General features: G+C 54.0%; 1 protein-coding gene across 4 annotated transcripts; it reads right to left on the bottom strand.

The window, feature by feature from the left end:
• Positions 1-1,924: 1,924 nt before the first annotated feature.
• On the bottom strand, positions 1,925-16,452 carry ELAVL3 (ELAV like RNA binding protein 3). 4 transcript variants are annotated; one of them, XM_074338151.2, is made up of 7 exons: positions 16,009-16,452; positions 9,675-9,894; positions 9,244-9,347; positions 5,721-5,874; positions 5,339-5,564; positions 4,560-4,598; positions 1,925-2,945 (listed from the first exon to the last, which is right to left on the bottom strand). In XM_074338151.2, exons 1-7 carry the CDS (start codon positions 16,015-16,017, stop codon positions 2,594-2,596), a joined length of 1,104 nt encoding a protein of 367 aa, XP_074194252.1. In that variant the 5' UTR covers positions 16,018-16,452; the 3' UTR covers positions 1,925-2,593. The 4 variants fall into 4 exon arrangements, with proteins under 4 accessions (XP_074194252.1, XP_074194251.1, XP_074194250.1 ...); XM_074338150.2 differs by having other exon boundaries at positions 1,925-2,924; positions 16,009-16,449; XM_074338149.2 differs by having other exon boundaries at positions 9,675-9,891; positions 16,009-16,162.
• Positions 16,453-16,976: the final 524 nt, after the last annotated feature.

Here is a 16,976-nt window from a genome sequence, read left to right on the forward strand (position 1 = left end):
GGGCGGAGGGGAGAAAGCCCCAAGAAACAGCAGAGGGAGAGGGAGGGACCCGCTGGGGGGCCTGCCCTGCTGGAGGGGAGTGGGGAGATCAGGGAGGACTTAAAAACCACAAGAATAAATAGGTTCGTGTATCAAGAACAAGCTAGGGTTTTCACCAGCTAAATAGGACTGAAAAAATTCTCAAGACGAGCAAAAATAATCCCATTGAGACCCGGACGTCGCTGGCTACATGGGGGACTGCCCCGCAAAGCGCACGTGCCCCCGGTGCCACTCGGCTACCGTTACTGTTATTAATAATTATTATTACTTTAATGATTCCACTTCCCCTTTTATAAATAAATTAGGCATAACCACGTCTCGGCAAAACTTAAAAGAAACAAAGAGAACATCGTGGTTCCTTTAAACTTGCAAACTGGATGAAGGAACAGAAATATACACAAATGTCCTTACAGGGCAACAAGAATAAATAGTTAACATAGCAATAAGTTAAAACTACAAGAAGCTAAATTCGGCAAAAAAGTACAAGAAAGTTAACTGGTGCCAGTTTATGTCTGTTTTTTTTTTTCCTTTTTTTTTTTTTTAATCTCTTCTGTGTGTTTTTTTCTTCCTTTTTTTTTTTTTTGTTGCTTTTTTTCTCTTCTATTTGTGTTTTTTTGTTGCTTTTTTGATTTTTTTTTTTCTTTTTGTTCCTTGCAGCAGAAGCTCCACAGACGTTTAATAACAAACACCGGGGAGGGGTGGGGGAGAGAGAGCTGGGCAGTCAGATGGGGCCATGGCCGGACACCAAAGCAGGGACACTGGAGGAAGGTCAACTGAATCTAAAATTGGGGTTTGCGATTCTCAGTTCTGACTGGGCCTGCTGCAGGGGGTGGGGGCTGCGAAGGCTCCCAAGGGCTCCGGCCTTTGGCTTCTGTGGGAATTTTTCGTTACAAAGAATGAAAACTAGGGGGATGGAAAGTCCAGACAGAAGCCAGGGCTGGGGCTTGGGATGGAGGCTGCGTCCACTGCCCTTACTCATCTGGAAAGACGGAAAAACCCAACGAACTGAAAGGGGGTGACGAGTGGACAGGAAAGGAATGCGGGGCTGGGCCCCTCGGCCAGTCCACCCTGGGCCTGGTGGGGAGTGGCAGGTGCTTGCTGCCAGGGAGGCCCGGGTGGGGGGAGGCAAGGGTCCCACCTCCCCCTCGGTCTTGTGGGCCAGGGCCTGGGCCCAGGGGAGGCTCAGCTCCAGGGACAGGGGGGTCCTTTGGCCTCAAGTGTTGGGGGGTGCTGCCTCCAGCCCACCATGACGCCAAAAGTGAACGAGGTATCGTGTGTGTCTGGATGCATGGACGCTGTGTGTGCACGCCTGTGTTCTTGGGCGGCAGGGACCACTGATGAGCCAGGAGAGAGCTCTGCAGAGAACCCGGGGTAGGGGCGACTGGGGCAGAGTGCCCGGAGGGGCCGGGCTGGCCTGGCTAGAGGAAGCAGACTGGGCGGGGGCCTGGGCTGGGACCTCTCACATGGGCCTGAGGGATGCTATGGGCATGTCTGCGTGTTCCTGGGTGTTGTGTCTGTTTCTCCATGATTGGGTGTCTAGATTTGTGTGTCCAAATGTATGTCTCCACGTGTATGCATGGAAATGTTTGCATGTCCACACCTGCCCGTGTCCACGTTTGTCCATGTCCATGTTCTACCTCTGCCATGTTTACGTGGCCCCATACTTCAGTTTTTTGTGTTTTATCTGTTCGTCCACGTGTCTGAATTTGGCCGAGTTCCTAAACGTGTCTGGGGCATGTCTCTGGGTCTGTCAGTGCTGCTGTGTGTTCCTGTGGGGTGTGAGTGTGTGCCCCTGCATGTTTCTCTGTGTGGCCCTGTGGCACCCCAGCTCCTAAGCCCTGCTCCCTGTCTTTGCCCCAGTTGGTAAACATAGCCTGTCAAAATATTTTCTTTTTTTTTTGTCTTTTTTTTGTGTTTTTTTTTCAAGTTCAAGAATCCCCAGTAAAAATTCTCCACGAGATCTTTTTTCCCTTTTTACAAAAATAGAATTTTTCTTTCCCTCCCACCCCCCCCTTTTTTTTTCATTTTGTTTCTGTTTCCAGCCCCTCCCCCAGCTCCTCACACATCACCAAGGAGCTCTGGGCCAGGGATGCCCACACCCCTCTCATGTTTCGCTTTGTTGGGGATTTTTAAACCTGTTCCCTCCCCTGCTCAGGCTCACCTTGGTGTTGGGGAGGCCTGGAGGGCACCCCCAGAACCCTCCCAAAAGCCATCCCGAGGAGGGTGGTTGAGGGTGGGGTGGGGTCACATCTCTGCTTTCTTTTTAGCCGAAAAAAGAAACAAAAACCATCGCCATGAACAAAACCAAGACGAGAGAGTGAACAACCCAGCCTGGGGTGGGGGCAGGAGGATGGGGTGAGGGACCCCCAGGCAGCCCCCCATTCCCTGCAGACCCTCCCAGCCCGAGTGCTCACCCTGTGGCTCCCGCAGGGGTGCGGGGCCTCGTGCTGTCCGGGGTCTGCCTGTGCTGTCTCTCTCGGGCCCCTTCTCTCTCTCTCTCTCTCTTTCTCTCTCTCTCTCTCTGCTGCCCAGGGAGGGTGGGGAGGGCGGCGGCTTAGGCCTTGTGCTGTTTGCTGGTCTTGAAGGACACCTGCAGCACGCGCTCGCCCAGGCGGTAGCCGTTGAGGCTGGCGATGGCCATGGCCGCCTCATCATAGTTGGTCATGGTGACAAAGCCGAAGCCCTTGCACTTGTTGGTGGTGAAGTCACGGATGACCTTGACATTGGTGACCGCCCCGAAGGGCCCAAACAGCTGCCACAGCACGCTCTCGTCTGCCTCCGGCGACAGGTTGTACACGAAGATGCACCAGCCAGCGCCCGTTGCACCCCCTGACAGGCCCACGCCCGCCAGGCCGCTCATGCCGTCGATGGCGATGGGCGAGAACCTGGCGATGAGCGACAGGGGACTACTTTGGGGGTCACGCGGGCTCTGCCCTGACCCCCAGCATGCCCCCGACCCCACTGTGACCCCAAGACCCCCAACACTGCCATGATCTCTGACCGTATCTTGACCTTGGGACTCTTGCGAGCTTTACAGTGTACTGACTCGCCGTGACCTCCATCTGTAACCCCACCTTCAACCTCACCCGCTTTGAGACACCAGCCCCCAAAGTCCATCCTGACCTGTACCCTTTCCTGACCTCTGCCTATCCCTGAACATTAGGCCCTCACCTAGGACCCTGCCCCAAACTAGGACCCTGCCCCAAACTATACCCTGACCCCATGACCTTTGGCCCTGCTGACTCTTACCACTTCCCCACACCCCTGGCCACCCCTTCACTTGGCACATCTTCCCACACGACTGCCCTTGCCCCTACTCTGATTGCATCCTTACCCTGCTCTCAGTCACGATGCCCGTTTTATTTGTCCCACTGGCCACCCAGCCACATGGCTGGTGGTGCACCCGGGAAGGGCAATAGTGGGAGCCAGGATGTGAGCTTAGTCGTTTAAGTGCCTCCCTCCTGTTAGTCAGGTCTCAGCACAACTGTCACCCCCCCTCAGGGTGGCCTCCTCTGACCGATAACGTGGCCACCTCCTCCCTCTGGCCCTCTTTGGCCTTTTCCTATTCAAATCGTGTATTTATTATTGGCTCCCTCTTCTCTAGGTTTTGTTCCCTGTGGTGCCCCAACCCAGAACAGCTCCTAACAAACAGTAGGCACAGGGGATCCACTCAGCTGAGCAGAGATCCTCAGGGCCTGATCCGTTCAGTCTGAACTCTTGGGACTAACTGCTTGCTCCATCCTTGGGGCAGTCACACCGGCCGTTCCTGCAGCCAGGAACTCCACTTGGGCTCTGTTGTCTCAGACTGGTTGGGAGTCCCTGCTGCGTCCTCATTACTCCTTCTGCCCCCTTCGCCACCCTAATCACTGTTCATCCATCTGTCTCCTTTCCCACTAGACTGAGATAATCAATAACAGTAACAATAATCATGATAACAGCTACCTTTTATTGAGCGCTCACTATGTGCCAAGCACTGTGCTCAATATCATTTCATCTCCACGAGGGACCAAGTCTGGCTGGGCCATGCTGGATCCCCAGCCCCAAGCCAAACGCCTGGCACTCAGCGTACGCTCAACAGCTCATGATGCAATAAACACGGGACCTTCACAGGGTCAAAGATGTGGGCAATGTTGTGGGGTCCTCAAGGTCCACCCCCAACCACAGGGCAGAAGGGTGCAGTCTGTGACCCTCAGCAAAGACAACCAATAATGGCAGGTGGAACCCAAGACTTAACATGGGAACCAGGGGGCATGGCTGTGACCCAGGCAACACTGTCCACCTTCCACTGGGCTGGAGAGGGTGACGGACAGGGCCCAGGGCCCAATGCTGTAGTAGCTCTTTATAGGCATTTACTAAGCTCCACAGCCCCCAAATCTCTTAATGGACACACTACTCCCTGACAAGGACAGACATGGCTAAGCTGGCATTCCTGGGGGTGAGGCGGGGAGGGTGTCCATCAGGGTAAGGATCCGAGGAGGGACAGTGAGGGGCTGGGGGCAGCGGGGCGGGGGCACTGTTACCTCTTGACGCCGTAGGCCATGTTGAGCAAATTGTCCAGCCTGTGGAGCAGAAGGGGTGGTCACTGGTGGCCTCCAGGCACCATCCCGGCTGTGATGCTGGTCAGCCAGCCTGCCCTCCCCGCCCCCACTCTGCAGGCCAGCAGCCTCAGCCCTCCCCCCGCTCCCCTACCCCCCCCTCCGGCTGGACACCGCCTGGCACGGACCGTGGTCACTCCAGCACCGCCTCTCGCCTGCCCTGTCAAGCCCTTGTCCTCCCTCTCCCGGCTGCTCGGTCCCATTCTCCTGTCCCCACCCTGCAGGGCTCAGGTCCCCAGAAGGGAAGGTTCGAGTCTCCTCACCACAGTGCCTAGGCTGGGCAAGCGACAATGCCTCTCTGAGCCTCAGGGTCCCCATCTGTCAAATAGGCACAAGACAAGCTGCATTCTCATGGGGTTGCTGTGTAGAGTAAACGAGTGCGCCTGGCACACGGTAAGCACTGCTGAGATGTGCGTGAGGGAACCACATGCCCAAAAGAGAGGGACGCAGTCAGAGCTGGACCTGATCAGGTGGCTCTAAACTCTTAACACTGATCATGCCACTTGTAGTGCCCTGCACACATTGAATGCCTGCTGAATACAAGGGCCTGGCCTCAGCACCCCAGCAGCCCTTTGCAGGGCCCTCAGCAGTCCCAGCAGGTGGTTACCATACTGATGTCCTTCCGCCCTGCAGGAATGGGGTTCAGGGAGGACAGTTTCAAGCCTTGGGACCCTATCCGGGGATAGGGGCAGCAGGTGGCTCACCGGAAGCGCTGCGTCTGATGGTGCAGGGGGCCTGCGTAGCGCCGGGCTGATGACTGGTAAAGATGAGTGAGCAGGGCCTGCCCCGTCTTCTGACTTGGGTTGTTGGCGAACTTGACTGTGATGGGCTCAGTTGCACCCAGAGGCTTCTGCCCGTTCAGTCCTTTGATGGCCTCTTCAGCCTCAATCCTCTTGTCAAAGCGGATGAACCCCACACCCCGAGACACACCTGCCAGGGTGAGGGTATCCTGAGGACCTGCTCCCCTTCGTGTGACCCCCTTCCACACTCCCCCTTCTCGCCCTGCCAGTCCCCATTTCTCCATTCTGAATGCACCTTGGTGCTCCACCCAACACCCCTGCCAGGTGCACCCTCCCGAGGCCTGACCTGTGACCTGGTCCACCAGGATGCGGGAAGTGATGATGCGACCATATTGGGAGAAGAGCTGCTCCATTTCCTTCTGGCTCATAGTCTTGGGGAGTCCACTGACGTACAGGTTGGCATCCCGGATGGATGCGGAGCTGGGTCGGGCATAGGACACCTGAGGGAGGGTTAGATGGACAGGCGTGAGGGGAGACCCATTTTGCAGATGGGGAGAGAGGCTACAATTGAACTCCCACTGAGTCACAGGAATGCCTCATCTGCTCACTTAACAAATACCTACCTCTTGAGACGCCACCATAGGTGCAGCTGACTGGGGTGTGGGGGAGAGGGCATGGCCATGGCTGGGACAATGTGGCCGTGGCCCTGCCTTCATAGAGTGATGGGGGACTGGGGTCACATGTCTCCCTGGGGACCTCAGGGACTCTTGTGTCCCCAGCTCATGCTCTCACGTTGGACATCCCAACAACATCGATGCTTCCCACTCCTTTGGACACTGGCCCCTTCTTTTCCCGACTACACTGGGCCCCTGATGGTCACTCAGGTCTTTAGCCACCAGCTCAACCCTAATGACTCCCAAATGTCCATCCTCGCCATGGACCTGGCCACCGAACCCCATGCCTGTGTGACACCTGCCTCACTAGGGTCACACTCAGTGTAGCTATGTCAGGCTCCCAATTGCCCCTAACTTGCCTGGACTCAGTAATGGCAGCTCTGTCCTCCTGGGTGCTCAAGACTCAGCCTCAGTTGTCCTTGATGCCTCTCTGACTTTCACACCCACATCCAATCCACCATCGATTCTGTTGACTCCACCTTCCTCATTATCCAGAATCTGCACACTTCTGCCCACTTTGATTCCCCACTCTGGCCCAGCACCCACCATTGTGTACCACAACCAGTACAGCCATCTCAGTCCTGGTCCCCAGTCCCACTCTCACCCCTCATAGGTTGTTCCCCCCCACAGCAGCCAGAGGGCGCCTGTGAACATCTGAGCTGGGTCACATCCCTCCTCTGCTCAGAACCTTCCGTGGCTCCCACCTTCCTCAGAGTTCAGGTCCTTCTCATGTCCCACAAAGCCCTACACAACTTGCCCCAGCAACCCCCTGACCTCATCTCTACACACTTCTCCTTTGAGCTGTTTCAGTCACACAGGTCTCTTCGTTGTTCCCCAAACACCAGGCACAATCCTGCCTCAGGGCCTTTGCACTGGCTGTTCTCTCCACCTGGAACTCTCTTCCTCTGTTTTCTTCTCTAGGTCTCAGTTGAAATGTCCTCCCTGTCCTCTGCCATTTGACTTTGGTTGCATACCCACTCCTAACCCCGTTACTCTCAAAGTACTTCTCTCATTTGTGAATTAGACATGTTTTAGTACAATCACTTGATTCATGTCATTAATTATGGTCCACCCCAACAATGAAATCTCTGCAGCTGCTTAAAAAATGGTGGACGTGGATATTGATTTCCCTGAAACAGTGGTGAGTATTGTAAAGTGGGGGAAAGAAAAGTCCATTTATAGATCAGCGAGTATTGTGTGACCCCATCTCATTGTGTGTTTATCAATGTCCTGGAAACATGGAATGGACGGCACTCCCCTCCTCCCCCCCGAGCTAACAGGGTGACCTATAACTTGTGGGGGTAGGGTGGGGGGTGTTATGAGCTCCTCTCCCCCTTATTTTTGCCAATGTCTGATTTTCTATTTCTTCTAAATTAACCTCTGGGTAGATAGGGGTCATTATCAGGGGTCTGGCTTTTGTTTGTGATTGTGAGTTGCAAGGTCATGTTACCTCATTACAAACAACTAATTAAAAAATTAACAAAATGAATAAATTGGGCTGGGAGTGGATGGGGTGAGGGTGCTCTAGGGGTGGTGGTGGAGGGCTTTCTAATTAACACCATTGTGCACACGTGGGGCCCTCCAGGAAAGAAAGAAAACACATCAGCTGCTATTATTTCTGTAATAAAAATTAAAAATCATAGTAGTGCATTTGACAGTGTTCATTCTCCCCCATAGGTCTGTGAGCTTTGAGGGGTGAAGACTTGTTGATGGATCGGAATTGGGGATGATGGGAAGGGGCCTGAGCTCCTGGGTGTTTGGAGCCAAGGGTCATCTGAGGCACAGAGTAGGTCTTCAGGGGCCTTTCTGGTCCTTCCATGATGTGGGTTGACCTGGGTCCCTGACCCCTCACCAGGACAGGGCCTGGCTCACAATGAGCGGCTGGAAACATTTTGGGCAGAATCTACTAGAACACCTAGTCAGGACTGACCATACAACACAGCCACCAGGCAGATACACTGTGCCACCCATTGCACAGCCACGGCAACCACCCCTGCAGGAGGGTGGCACAAGGCCTTGGCCACATTCATGGCGACTCTAGGAATCTTGGATAATAACAGTAAGAGTCATACTACCACACAAGCCCACAACATCACACACATTCCACCCTAAATGAGGCAGAGGTAGACACACCCACATAACTTCACCGTGACACACAAACACCCTGTCACAGCCAGACACACCCATGCAGCCCCACCAGGTCACAGCCAGAGTCGCGGTGTGTGACAAAGCACCTATCAAATAGATACCATGTCCCACAGACACATAGTAACACACTCAAAAGTCTATAATAGCTGGATCCATGTGACAACAGACACTCACATAGCCACAGTGTCCCACAAATACCGTCTCATAGCCTAGGGTCACACACACACACACACACACACACACACACACACACACACACACAGTGGCCCTCTGGGCCTTATGGGTGACCGTCACTAGGGTCTACCCTCACACCTGGGGGCTTCTGGGTCTAGTTGGCCATGGAGGGACCCCTCAGGTCATGCTCTCGCCCCTCCATCAGGGAGAGGAAAAGATTCCTGCACCTCTGTTCCCATGGTAAACTGGGGGACAGATGAGTAAGTACCCCCCCAGCCAAGCTTCCCCCAGGGTTCAGTAGCAGATTTGTGGGGTGGAGCCCAGAAACGCCCCAGCGAACCTAGAGAGGGGGTTTCCATGGCGATCTTTCCCCCAGGGAACCTGGGCTCCCAGGGTCCCAGCTGCAGCAGCTGAGAGGGGAGGTCGTGGGGGAGGGGCATTGCACAAAGGTAGGGGAAGGGCCCACCCTTAATCCCGCCCTCCCAGACCCTAATTAGGTTCCAGATGGCAGATGGGTCCCCACCCCTCCCCCATTTCCATGACAAAGGCTGGCAGGGGGATGCCCACCCTGGTCACACCCTCTTCTACTGCCAGCCAGGCGGGTACCTCCCTGAGCCACCACAGAATGTGGGGCTGACATTCTCCCCATTGACAAGTGAGGAAACTGAGGTTCAGAGAGGCAGAGCCATTGGTTGGGGGGCGGTGTTGGGGGAGACTTGGGGGAGAGATTTGAACCTCTTAGGGAATGAGCCATTGAGGAGGATGGGTGGAAGTGAAGTGGTGGTCTGGGGGGCAGTAATAAAGGGGAAATGGGGACAGTCAGGATGGGCACTAACAGGGGCACGAGCAGCCCAGGGGAATAAGGGCACCAACCTTGATGGTCTTCGTCTGCAGTTTGAGGCCGTTGAGGGTGTTGATGGCTTTGTCTGCGTCGTTGGGATCAGAGTAGTTCACAAACCCATAGCCCAGGCTCTGCCCTGTGGGCAGGACCAGGACAATGACCTACTCCCTGGACCTGCCAGTGTCCTCCCGGATCCAAGCCTGAGAGGCTGGCCTCCCCTAGGACATCTTAGACCCTAGGGTCCCACCTGTTTCTATCACCCCTGAGAGGCCCTATACCTGTCTCCTCATCACACTTCGAAAACCTCCAGGGCCCCACCTGCCCCCAGTACCTCCCACGTGGGGCCATATCTGTCTCTCCATCATACCTCAAACCCCCCAGGGTCCCACCTGCCCTCATCACACCTATATTCCTGAGGCTACCACCTCTGTCCCTCCCCCTCCCCACCTGCCAGCAGCCACACCTGTGATCTTGTCCCGAACCAATTTGCAGGACTCAATGTCACCAATGCTGCCGAAGAGACTCTTGAACTCATCCTGGGTCATGTTCTGGGGCAGGTAGTTGACGATAAGGTTGGTCTTGCTGTCATCAGTGGCTCCATTTGTACCAAGGAGTGGCCCATTGGGCAGGGCCGGGCCGGCCGGGCCCCCTGCCACCTGAGACTCCATGGCCCCGAGTATCTGCTGGAGACAACAGGCCATACCCGCTCACGGCCCAGTCCCCACCCCAGGGACAGGGGAGAAAAGAGGGGCTTAGTGGTGATGGATCAGTCATGTCTGACATGGGCTTGAACGTGAGGAGAGGACAACGTATTATTCTAATAATCCCTTCCACTCCTTGAGCACTGAGCAAAGCACTTAACATGATTATACTGTGAAAAATTCCATATATAAAATGCCATATGTCCCTTTGTATATATGTTTGCCTGTTTGTATCAAACCAACCTGTGCACTTTCAGAATAAAAACGAACATTTTTGTCTTCTGAATGAGAACTGTAACATTTTTATTAGCTTTGAAGCCCTCATAAGTCCTCCCTGACTATGTACTTCCCTCCTCCCACCAAAGGTAATTCCTATCCTAAATGTGTTCATATTTCTTCTGCTTTATGCATAATTTTCCCACTAGGCACTTACCTTTCCCCCCAGTTTTCCACTGAGCTATTTTTTATGTATAACATAACACCTGCAAATAATGACTGTTTTATTTGTCTCCAATCTATAGCTGTTGTTTATTTTTCTTATCTTATTGCAGGGGCTACAATACGATGTACCTTCCTTATTCCTGATATTAAAGGAAATGCTTTAAATATTTCACAGCTAAATATCTTTGCCGTAGGTTTTTTTTTTTGTTGTTGTTAAATGGCCTGTATCAGGTTAAGATGTTTAATTTCATTCCCAGTATTCTAACAAGCTATTTTTTTTAAAGGATGGATGTTGAATTTTACTGAATGCTCTTTTCCTACATCTATGTTTTAAATTGAGATACAACTGACATGTAACATTGTGTTAGTTTCAGGTGTACAACACAATGACTTGATATTTGTATATATTGCAAAATGATCACCACAATAAATCTTGTTAACAATCCATCACCATACATAGTCACAAAAATTTTTTTCTTGTGATGAAAAATCTACTCTTTAAACAACTTTCACATATATTCTACATCTACTTTACATTATCAAGAAGAATTTTAAAGCCACATCTGGGCTCAGGAGGAAATAGTGCTGGATTGATTGGTGTCTGTCATAGGCATGGGAAGGTAAAGTAGCCAGCATTTTCTTAGGTCTTCTTTTATGGCTCGAGTTGGAAAAGGTTGCCTTCATTTGAAAACTCAAATCGATTGTAGGGTCTTTCTAGAGGGATGAAATTAAGGATTTGAAGCTATATCCAGTTTCAGCAGGAGAGACCATTGTGATTGATTAACAATGTCTGCTGTAGCCACAGAGTTAGAGTCAGCAGGTACACATCATCTCAGCCATCTCTGACTCAAAGTACAATATTATAATTGTTCCCAAATATTGTTCCCTATAAGCCAGGCACAGAGCAAAGCCCTCTCTATTGGCAATTTTTCTTTTCTTATTCACAATAGCCCCAAAAAGAGGAGGGTTTTATTACCCTGCTTAACAGATGCTATGTACTAAATGCTTGAGTCCGTCCCCCTCCAAATTCATATGTTGAAACCCTAACCCCCAATGGTATGGTACTTAGAGGTGGTCCCTTTGTGAGGTAATTAGGTCATGAAAGTGAAGACCCCATGAATGGGATCCATGTCTTTATATTAAAAGGGATAGGAGAGAAATGATCTCTCTCTCCACCATGTGAAGACACAGCAAGAAGACAACTGGCTGCAAACCAGGAAGAGAACTCTCACCAGGAACTGAATCAGCTGGCACCTTGATCTTGGACTTTCCAACTTCCAGAACTATGAGAAATAAATGTCGTTTAAGCTACCCAATTTATGGTATTTTGTTATAACAGCCTGAGCTAAGACAACAGATGAAGAAAATAAGATTCAGAGATGTTTTAAAAATTACCAAAGATCATGCAGCCTATAAATGGTGAATCAGGGATTCGCACATGAGCGTTTCTGGTCCAGAATCTGTATTTCCAACTGTCACTGCCAAACTCGTGCCAGCCTTAACATTTCCCAGCTGTGTGTCCTCAGGTATGCTACTTAACACTTCTGGGCCTCTTTGCTCCACTGTGCTACAAACTCCAAATTACTGGCACCAGTGGCCCAGGGGAGGATGTAAAGCCACATATGGGTGCAGATGGAAAGCATTCTGGGATCAGTTAGCCATGTCTGCCATGGGTACAACCATGGAAAGTGGAAACAGTGCTGTATCCACCATCCCTGCCTCCTAATCCTGCTATTAATAATCATCCTGCTCCACTGAGCATGTGTCATGTGCCAGGCACTGTGTGAAGCGCTTCAAGGCATCATTTCACTTATTTCTCTCAACAACCTTGAAAGACAGTAACACATTCTCCATTTTACAAGTGAGGAAACTGAGCTCAGAGATGTTGGGTGATATAAATGGGGAACTCCATTTCAAACCTGTTTGTGTCAGACTTCGAAGTTTTTTTTAATGACTGTGGCCAATGCGTTGGGGCAGCTTTGCCACCTTATAGCTATGTGTCTTCAGGGATGATCTTAGCTCTTCTTTGGACCTTTGCTTCTTTTCCATTTATTCTTATTAAAAGGATGGCACAGAGGGTCAACTCCCCTGCATCTCTAATGAGATTGGCTACCTGGAGGATTATTCTGAAGCCACATCTGGGCTGAGTAGGAACAAGCACTGGGTTGATTAGCAATGTCTGTCACAGGCGCCTGTAGTAAAGCAGTAAAGCACACTCCACGGATCTGCGTCCCCTAACATTAATACTTTACTCATAATATGGCCATATATTGAACTCCTGCTATGTGCCAAAAAAATTCTTATGTGAGAATTTCCAGCAATTCTCCTAATGTTGAATATTAGGGGACTCTTTTCTCCATTTAACAGATGAGGAAACAGTCTCAATGACGGGGTAGGGATTTGCACAAGGTTGGGCAGCAACCAAATAGCAGACCAAGAATTCAAATCCAGGGTTTGGACTCCAGAGTTCACTTTCCTAATGAAAAGGCCAATAATAGTAAAAATAACGCCAACTGAAGCTGAGCACCCCACTCTATGCCACGCCTCAGGCATCTTTATATAAACCCACTCTGTTGCCTGAATTTACTACTCATCCAATTAAAAAAATATTTACTGGGTGCCACCATGTGCCAGCTGCTGGCTTCCCCCTCCCCCTGTGTGTCTTCTGACACTCACGTTGCCTCCCTGGGTCTCTATCCCTCCACTTAAGGCACAGAAGTCCCCCACGTATGGAGAATTCTGAATTCCTGTCCAGACTCAGCAAGGTAGAGATCTGTAATCAGTTGATAATGTCTGCTATGGGAGCCTAACAAGCATTCAACAGTACACAGCCCTGTTTCAGGACACACCAGATCCCAGCTTTGGAACCTCTACTACAGGGGTGTCCAAACTGCGGCCCGCGTGCCAACTGCAGCCAGCGATCCATTTTTAACTGGCTCGCAGCAAATTCCAAAAATATATTTAGTTTATTTAAATAAACCAGGTGAGGCAATGCGTACTTCACCTCAAGTGAGTGGTCCGGCTGTTTGTGTATTTTACCGCATATGGCCCTTGGTGAAAAACGTTGAAAAAAGTTTGGACACCCCTGCTCTACTATGTGCCAAGCACTGAGCATGTACAGTTTTCACTGACTTCCTACAACTACACGGAAAGCTGGAGATTGCTTCATTTCTCAGATGGAGAAACTAAGGGACAGAGGGACCTGTGACCCCCAGGGTGACAGGGGGAGATGGTAGTGATACAGTCATGGTTTGACTCCTGAGCAGACGACTGCAAAGCCTACAGATTTACAGGTTTCCCCCACCCTAAATGCTGCCTTCAACTTGAAGGAGGTTAAGAGTTAATTGAGGGGTTCTTACCTGGGATCTTGAGCCCCAGCCTACTAATCTCACCATCACCCATCTCCCTCCCATCTGTGCCAGAGCTTAGTTGGATCAGTGTCGCCTGCATTTCCTCCACGCCTGAGCCGGCTGAGCTGATAATGGGGATCAGATTGGTGGAGGTCACACCCACCCTGCTCCAACCCACAACAAATGTGTGGCCTGGGATGACACAGGGATGACAGGGACTTCAAGGGCTGTCCTAGGGATGGAGGAGTGAAATCAGAGGGGAGGAGGGCCTTAGATAGAGAGGCAGATGCTGACAGGGAGCAATGGAACCTTCCCTCCCACTCTTTACCTCTTCCTCTGGATCTCTTCCTCTTTGTTTCTCTCCAGTTCCCTCCTATTTCTATTTCTCCTCTGTCCATTTCTCCCCTCTGAACCCATCTCTCCCTCCCTCTCTCTCTCTTTCTCCAACTCTTTTGCACATACATCTGACATAAGGATTTTGCAGTGAACACACCTTAGGTTACCTGCTGTGTAGACTCTCCAGTATCTGACCCCCGTGACTCCCAGCTACATACTCCGCCTCTCCCCCCCACCCCACCCCCAGCCCGGTCACAGTGTCAGAGGCCTAGATACGGATGACAATAGGGCATTGAGTGGCTATGCATGATAAGGCTGGGCCACCACGTGGTGCTAACTGAGCCTCCCACTTCTGGGCCCTTCTCCCTCTGTGCAGGGCCCTCACTGTCTCAATTTATTCCCACTTCCTCCCAGCCTGTCCCCATGGTGAGTCTCTGCCTGAGTGCCCTCCATTGGAGTAACCAATCCTCCAAGGCCCTCCTGTGACCTCTGACCACACCCTATCCGCTTTGTGCATCTGTTTCTTTTTCAAATGAGGGAACAGATCTGAGGAATGGATGCTGGACTGCTGTGGGGGTTCCTGAGGGTTCTCAGGAAGCCACATTCACGTCCCTGCACCTGGATAAGCAGCGTGAGGCCCAGAGAGGGGAAGGAGCCACCTTGAAGTCACAGAGCAGAAAAGCGTGGCCTCTCAGGTCTTATTTCTCAGATCAGGGGGGCGGTCCCAGGATCCAGGAGAGAGTGCTGAGCATCTCCCCACCCACTGTGCTCTCCAAGATTGGAAAAAGAGGCCCAGAAAGAGACACAGTGTACAGAGACACACACAGAGAACCGAGAGACTGGAAGAGGGGAAGAAGGAGGCCCGGGCGCTGGGACCAGACAAAGGACGCGCGGCGGCGCGGGGAGCGGAGTCGCGCGGTGGGGCCGGGGGTGGAGCCGGGGTGGGGCTAGAACTGGCCAGCCCCGCCCCCAGGAGACGCCCAGGATGCCGAGTGGAAATCCGAGGGCTCGGGCGAGGCCGGCCCCCGGGGCCCTAGGGGGCGGGGCATAGATGGGCGGGGCAGGGGCGTGGTCAGGCCGGGCGTGGTCGGGCGTGGCTGCGCGCTGGGGAGCTGACCAGCTCGGTGGCTGCTGAAAGCACCCGGAGCCGGGCTAGTGGGGCGGGCGGGCGCGCTCAAGGTCACCCCGCGGCCCAGAGCCTTGGCAGGATGGGGCGCCTGGACCTGGCCTAGGGGGCCTGCTTGGGCCCCTTACCCCATCCCCCGAAAGGCGGGGGCCCAGCAGCCGGGAAACACCCCCCACCCGTGGGCCCTTCTCTCCCCTCCCCCTCCCCACAGCCTGAGGCGCCCGCGCGATGCTACAGCCCGCGAAGAAGCGCCGAGAAACAAAGGGACGCGGCAGCGGCGGCGGCGGGCCCGCGGGGCCTCCGGGCGCGCCCCCTCCTCTCCCCTCCCCGCTTGCCGCAAGGTCGACGGACTCCAGGACGAGACACCCGGCTCCCGGGAGCGGCCGAGGCCCAGGGCGCGCGATCCGACGCCACCCGCTTCCCCGGCGCTCTCGGGGACGCCTTGCCGCCTTGTCCTGGCCCAGCACCAGTGATTGGGGCCCTACGTTTGCCTGGGCGGCCTGCAGGGTCCGGGCCTGGATGGAGGAGGTATCCTCGGCCGCCGCGGCCCCTCCCCCATCAGGCCTACTGAGGGGGGCAATCCCGCCCCCAGGGCGCCATAGGATGCCCCCCCGAATCTCAGCTCTGCTCCCTAAGGCCTCTAAGGCCAGACTCTAAGCGCCCTCAGCACTCTGGGTGCCGCCCTGCCCACTCTCAGGCCCCGAGGCTCGGTCCTACCCCCCCCACCTGGGCCTAGCTAGGCCTGGTCCTACCCCCCCCACTCGCCCCGCCACTCCATCTCCGCGGAGCCTGTGCCTAACCCCTTCTCGACCAAATTCCTTCTCAGCGACAGGGAATACCTACAGTGACCATTCTTGTGTGCCCGGCGGGCGCGGTCCGTGTTGAGGGCGGCTCCGGGGGTCGTGCTCTCCTTGGGGGGTTCTCGATGCTTACGCCGGGGTCCTGCCTGGGCCGCCTCTGGCACCGCCGCTGCAGAGATGTCGGTGAAGGCGGCGGCTCCCTCGAGGGCCGGAGACGGGCCCGAGCCCGGGGACGCGCGCGCGGATAACCGAGCCCCGGAGTGGTCTGCAGGCGGCAGAGGATGGAAAGAGGGAGCGGGCGCGGGAGTGAGAACGCCCCCTGCGCGGCCCTGCGGGGCCCGAGGAGGTTGCGCTTCCCGACAGATATCGCGGCGCTCTGCCTTTTGCTGCCGCCCCTCACCCTGGCCTGTCCGGTTCGGGAGTGCTCAGTTCTCTCCCCTCGCCCGCCCTCCCTCCCACCCTCCGGCCCGCGCTGCGCGCTCCGCGATCTGGGCCGCGCTGCCGCCGCCCCCAGCCCTTTATATCAGCAGCTGCCAGCACCGGCGTCGCTTATTGGCTGGAGCAACCGAGCCCCGCCTTCTCAAGGCGCCCGACGGCGCGGCAGGTGGAAGAGAGCGCGCGCTGGCCGGAGTAGCTTCCTGGGGGCTCCTGTCGCCAGATTCGGGCCCTTTGCCCTAGCGGATCCTGCTTCCTGTCTTGGCGCCTCTTTTTTGGGAAGGTTTTCTGACCGGTAGACAGGGCGGGCACTCCTCTGTTTAGCACACAGAGCTGGAGGAGCAAAGAGGGATATCCACGGCCCGATTGTACGACCTTCCGGAGGGGCTGTCCACCAAGAAGACCGGAAAGGGACAAGGAACCAAGACTTCAATGGGCAGAGGCATGGGTCCCCAGATTTGGGGGGACCAGGTGTATTCCCCTAAGACCAAGGGAGGAAGGTGGCGATAGGAGGGATCCTAATCTGCCTGCAGGAGGACCTCGGACCCTGTGGTCTAGGAGTCTCTAGGATTCAAA

Source organism: Rhinolophus sinicus, chromosome 15 (genome assembly GCF_057876585.1).
Source record: "Rhinolophus sinicus isolate RSI-liver-muscle chromosome 15, RSI-T2T, whole genome shotgun sequence".
Taxonomy (NCBI): Eukaryota; Metazoa; Chordata; class Mammalia; order Chiroptera; family Rhinolophidae; genus Rhinolophus; species Rhinolophus sinicus.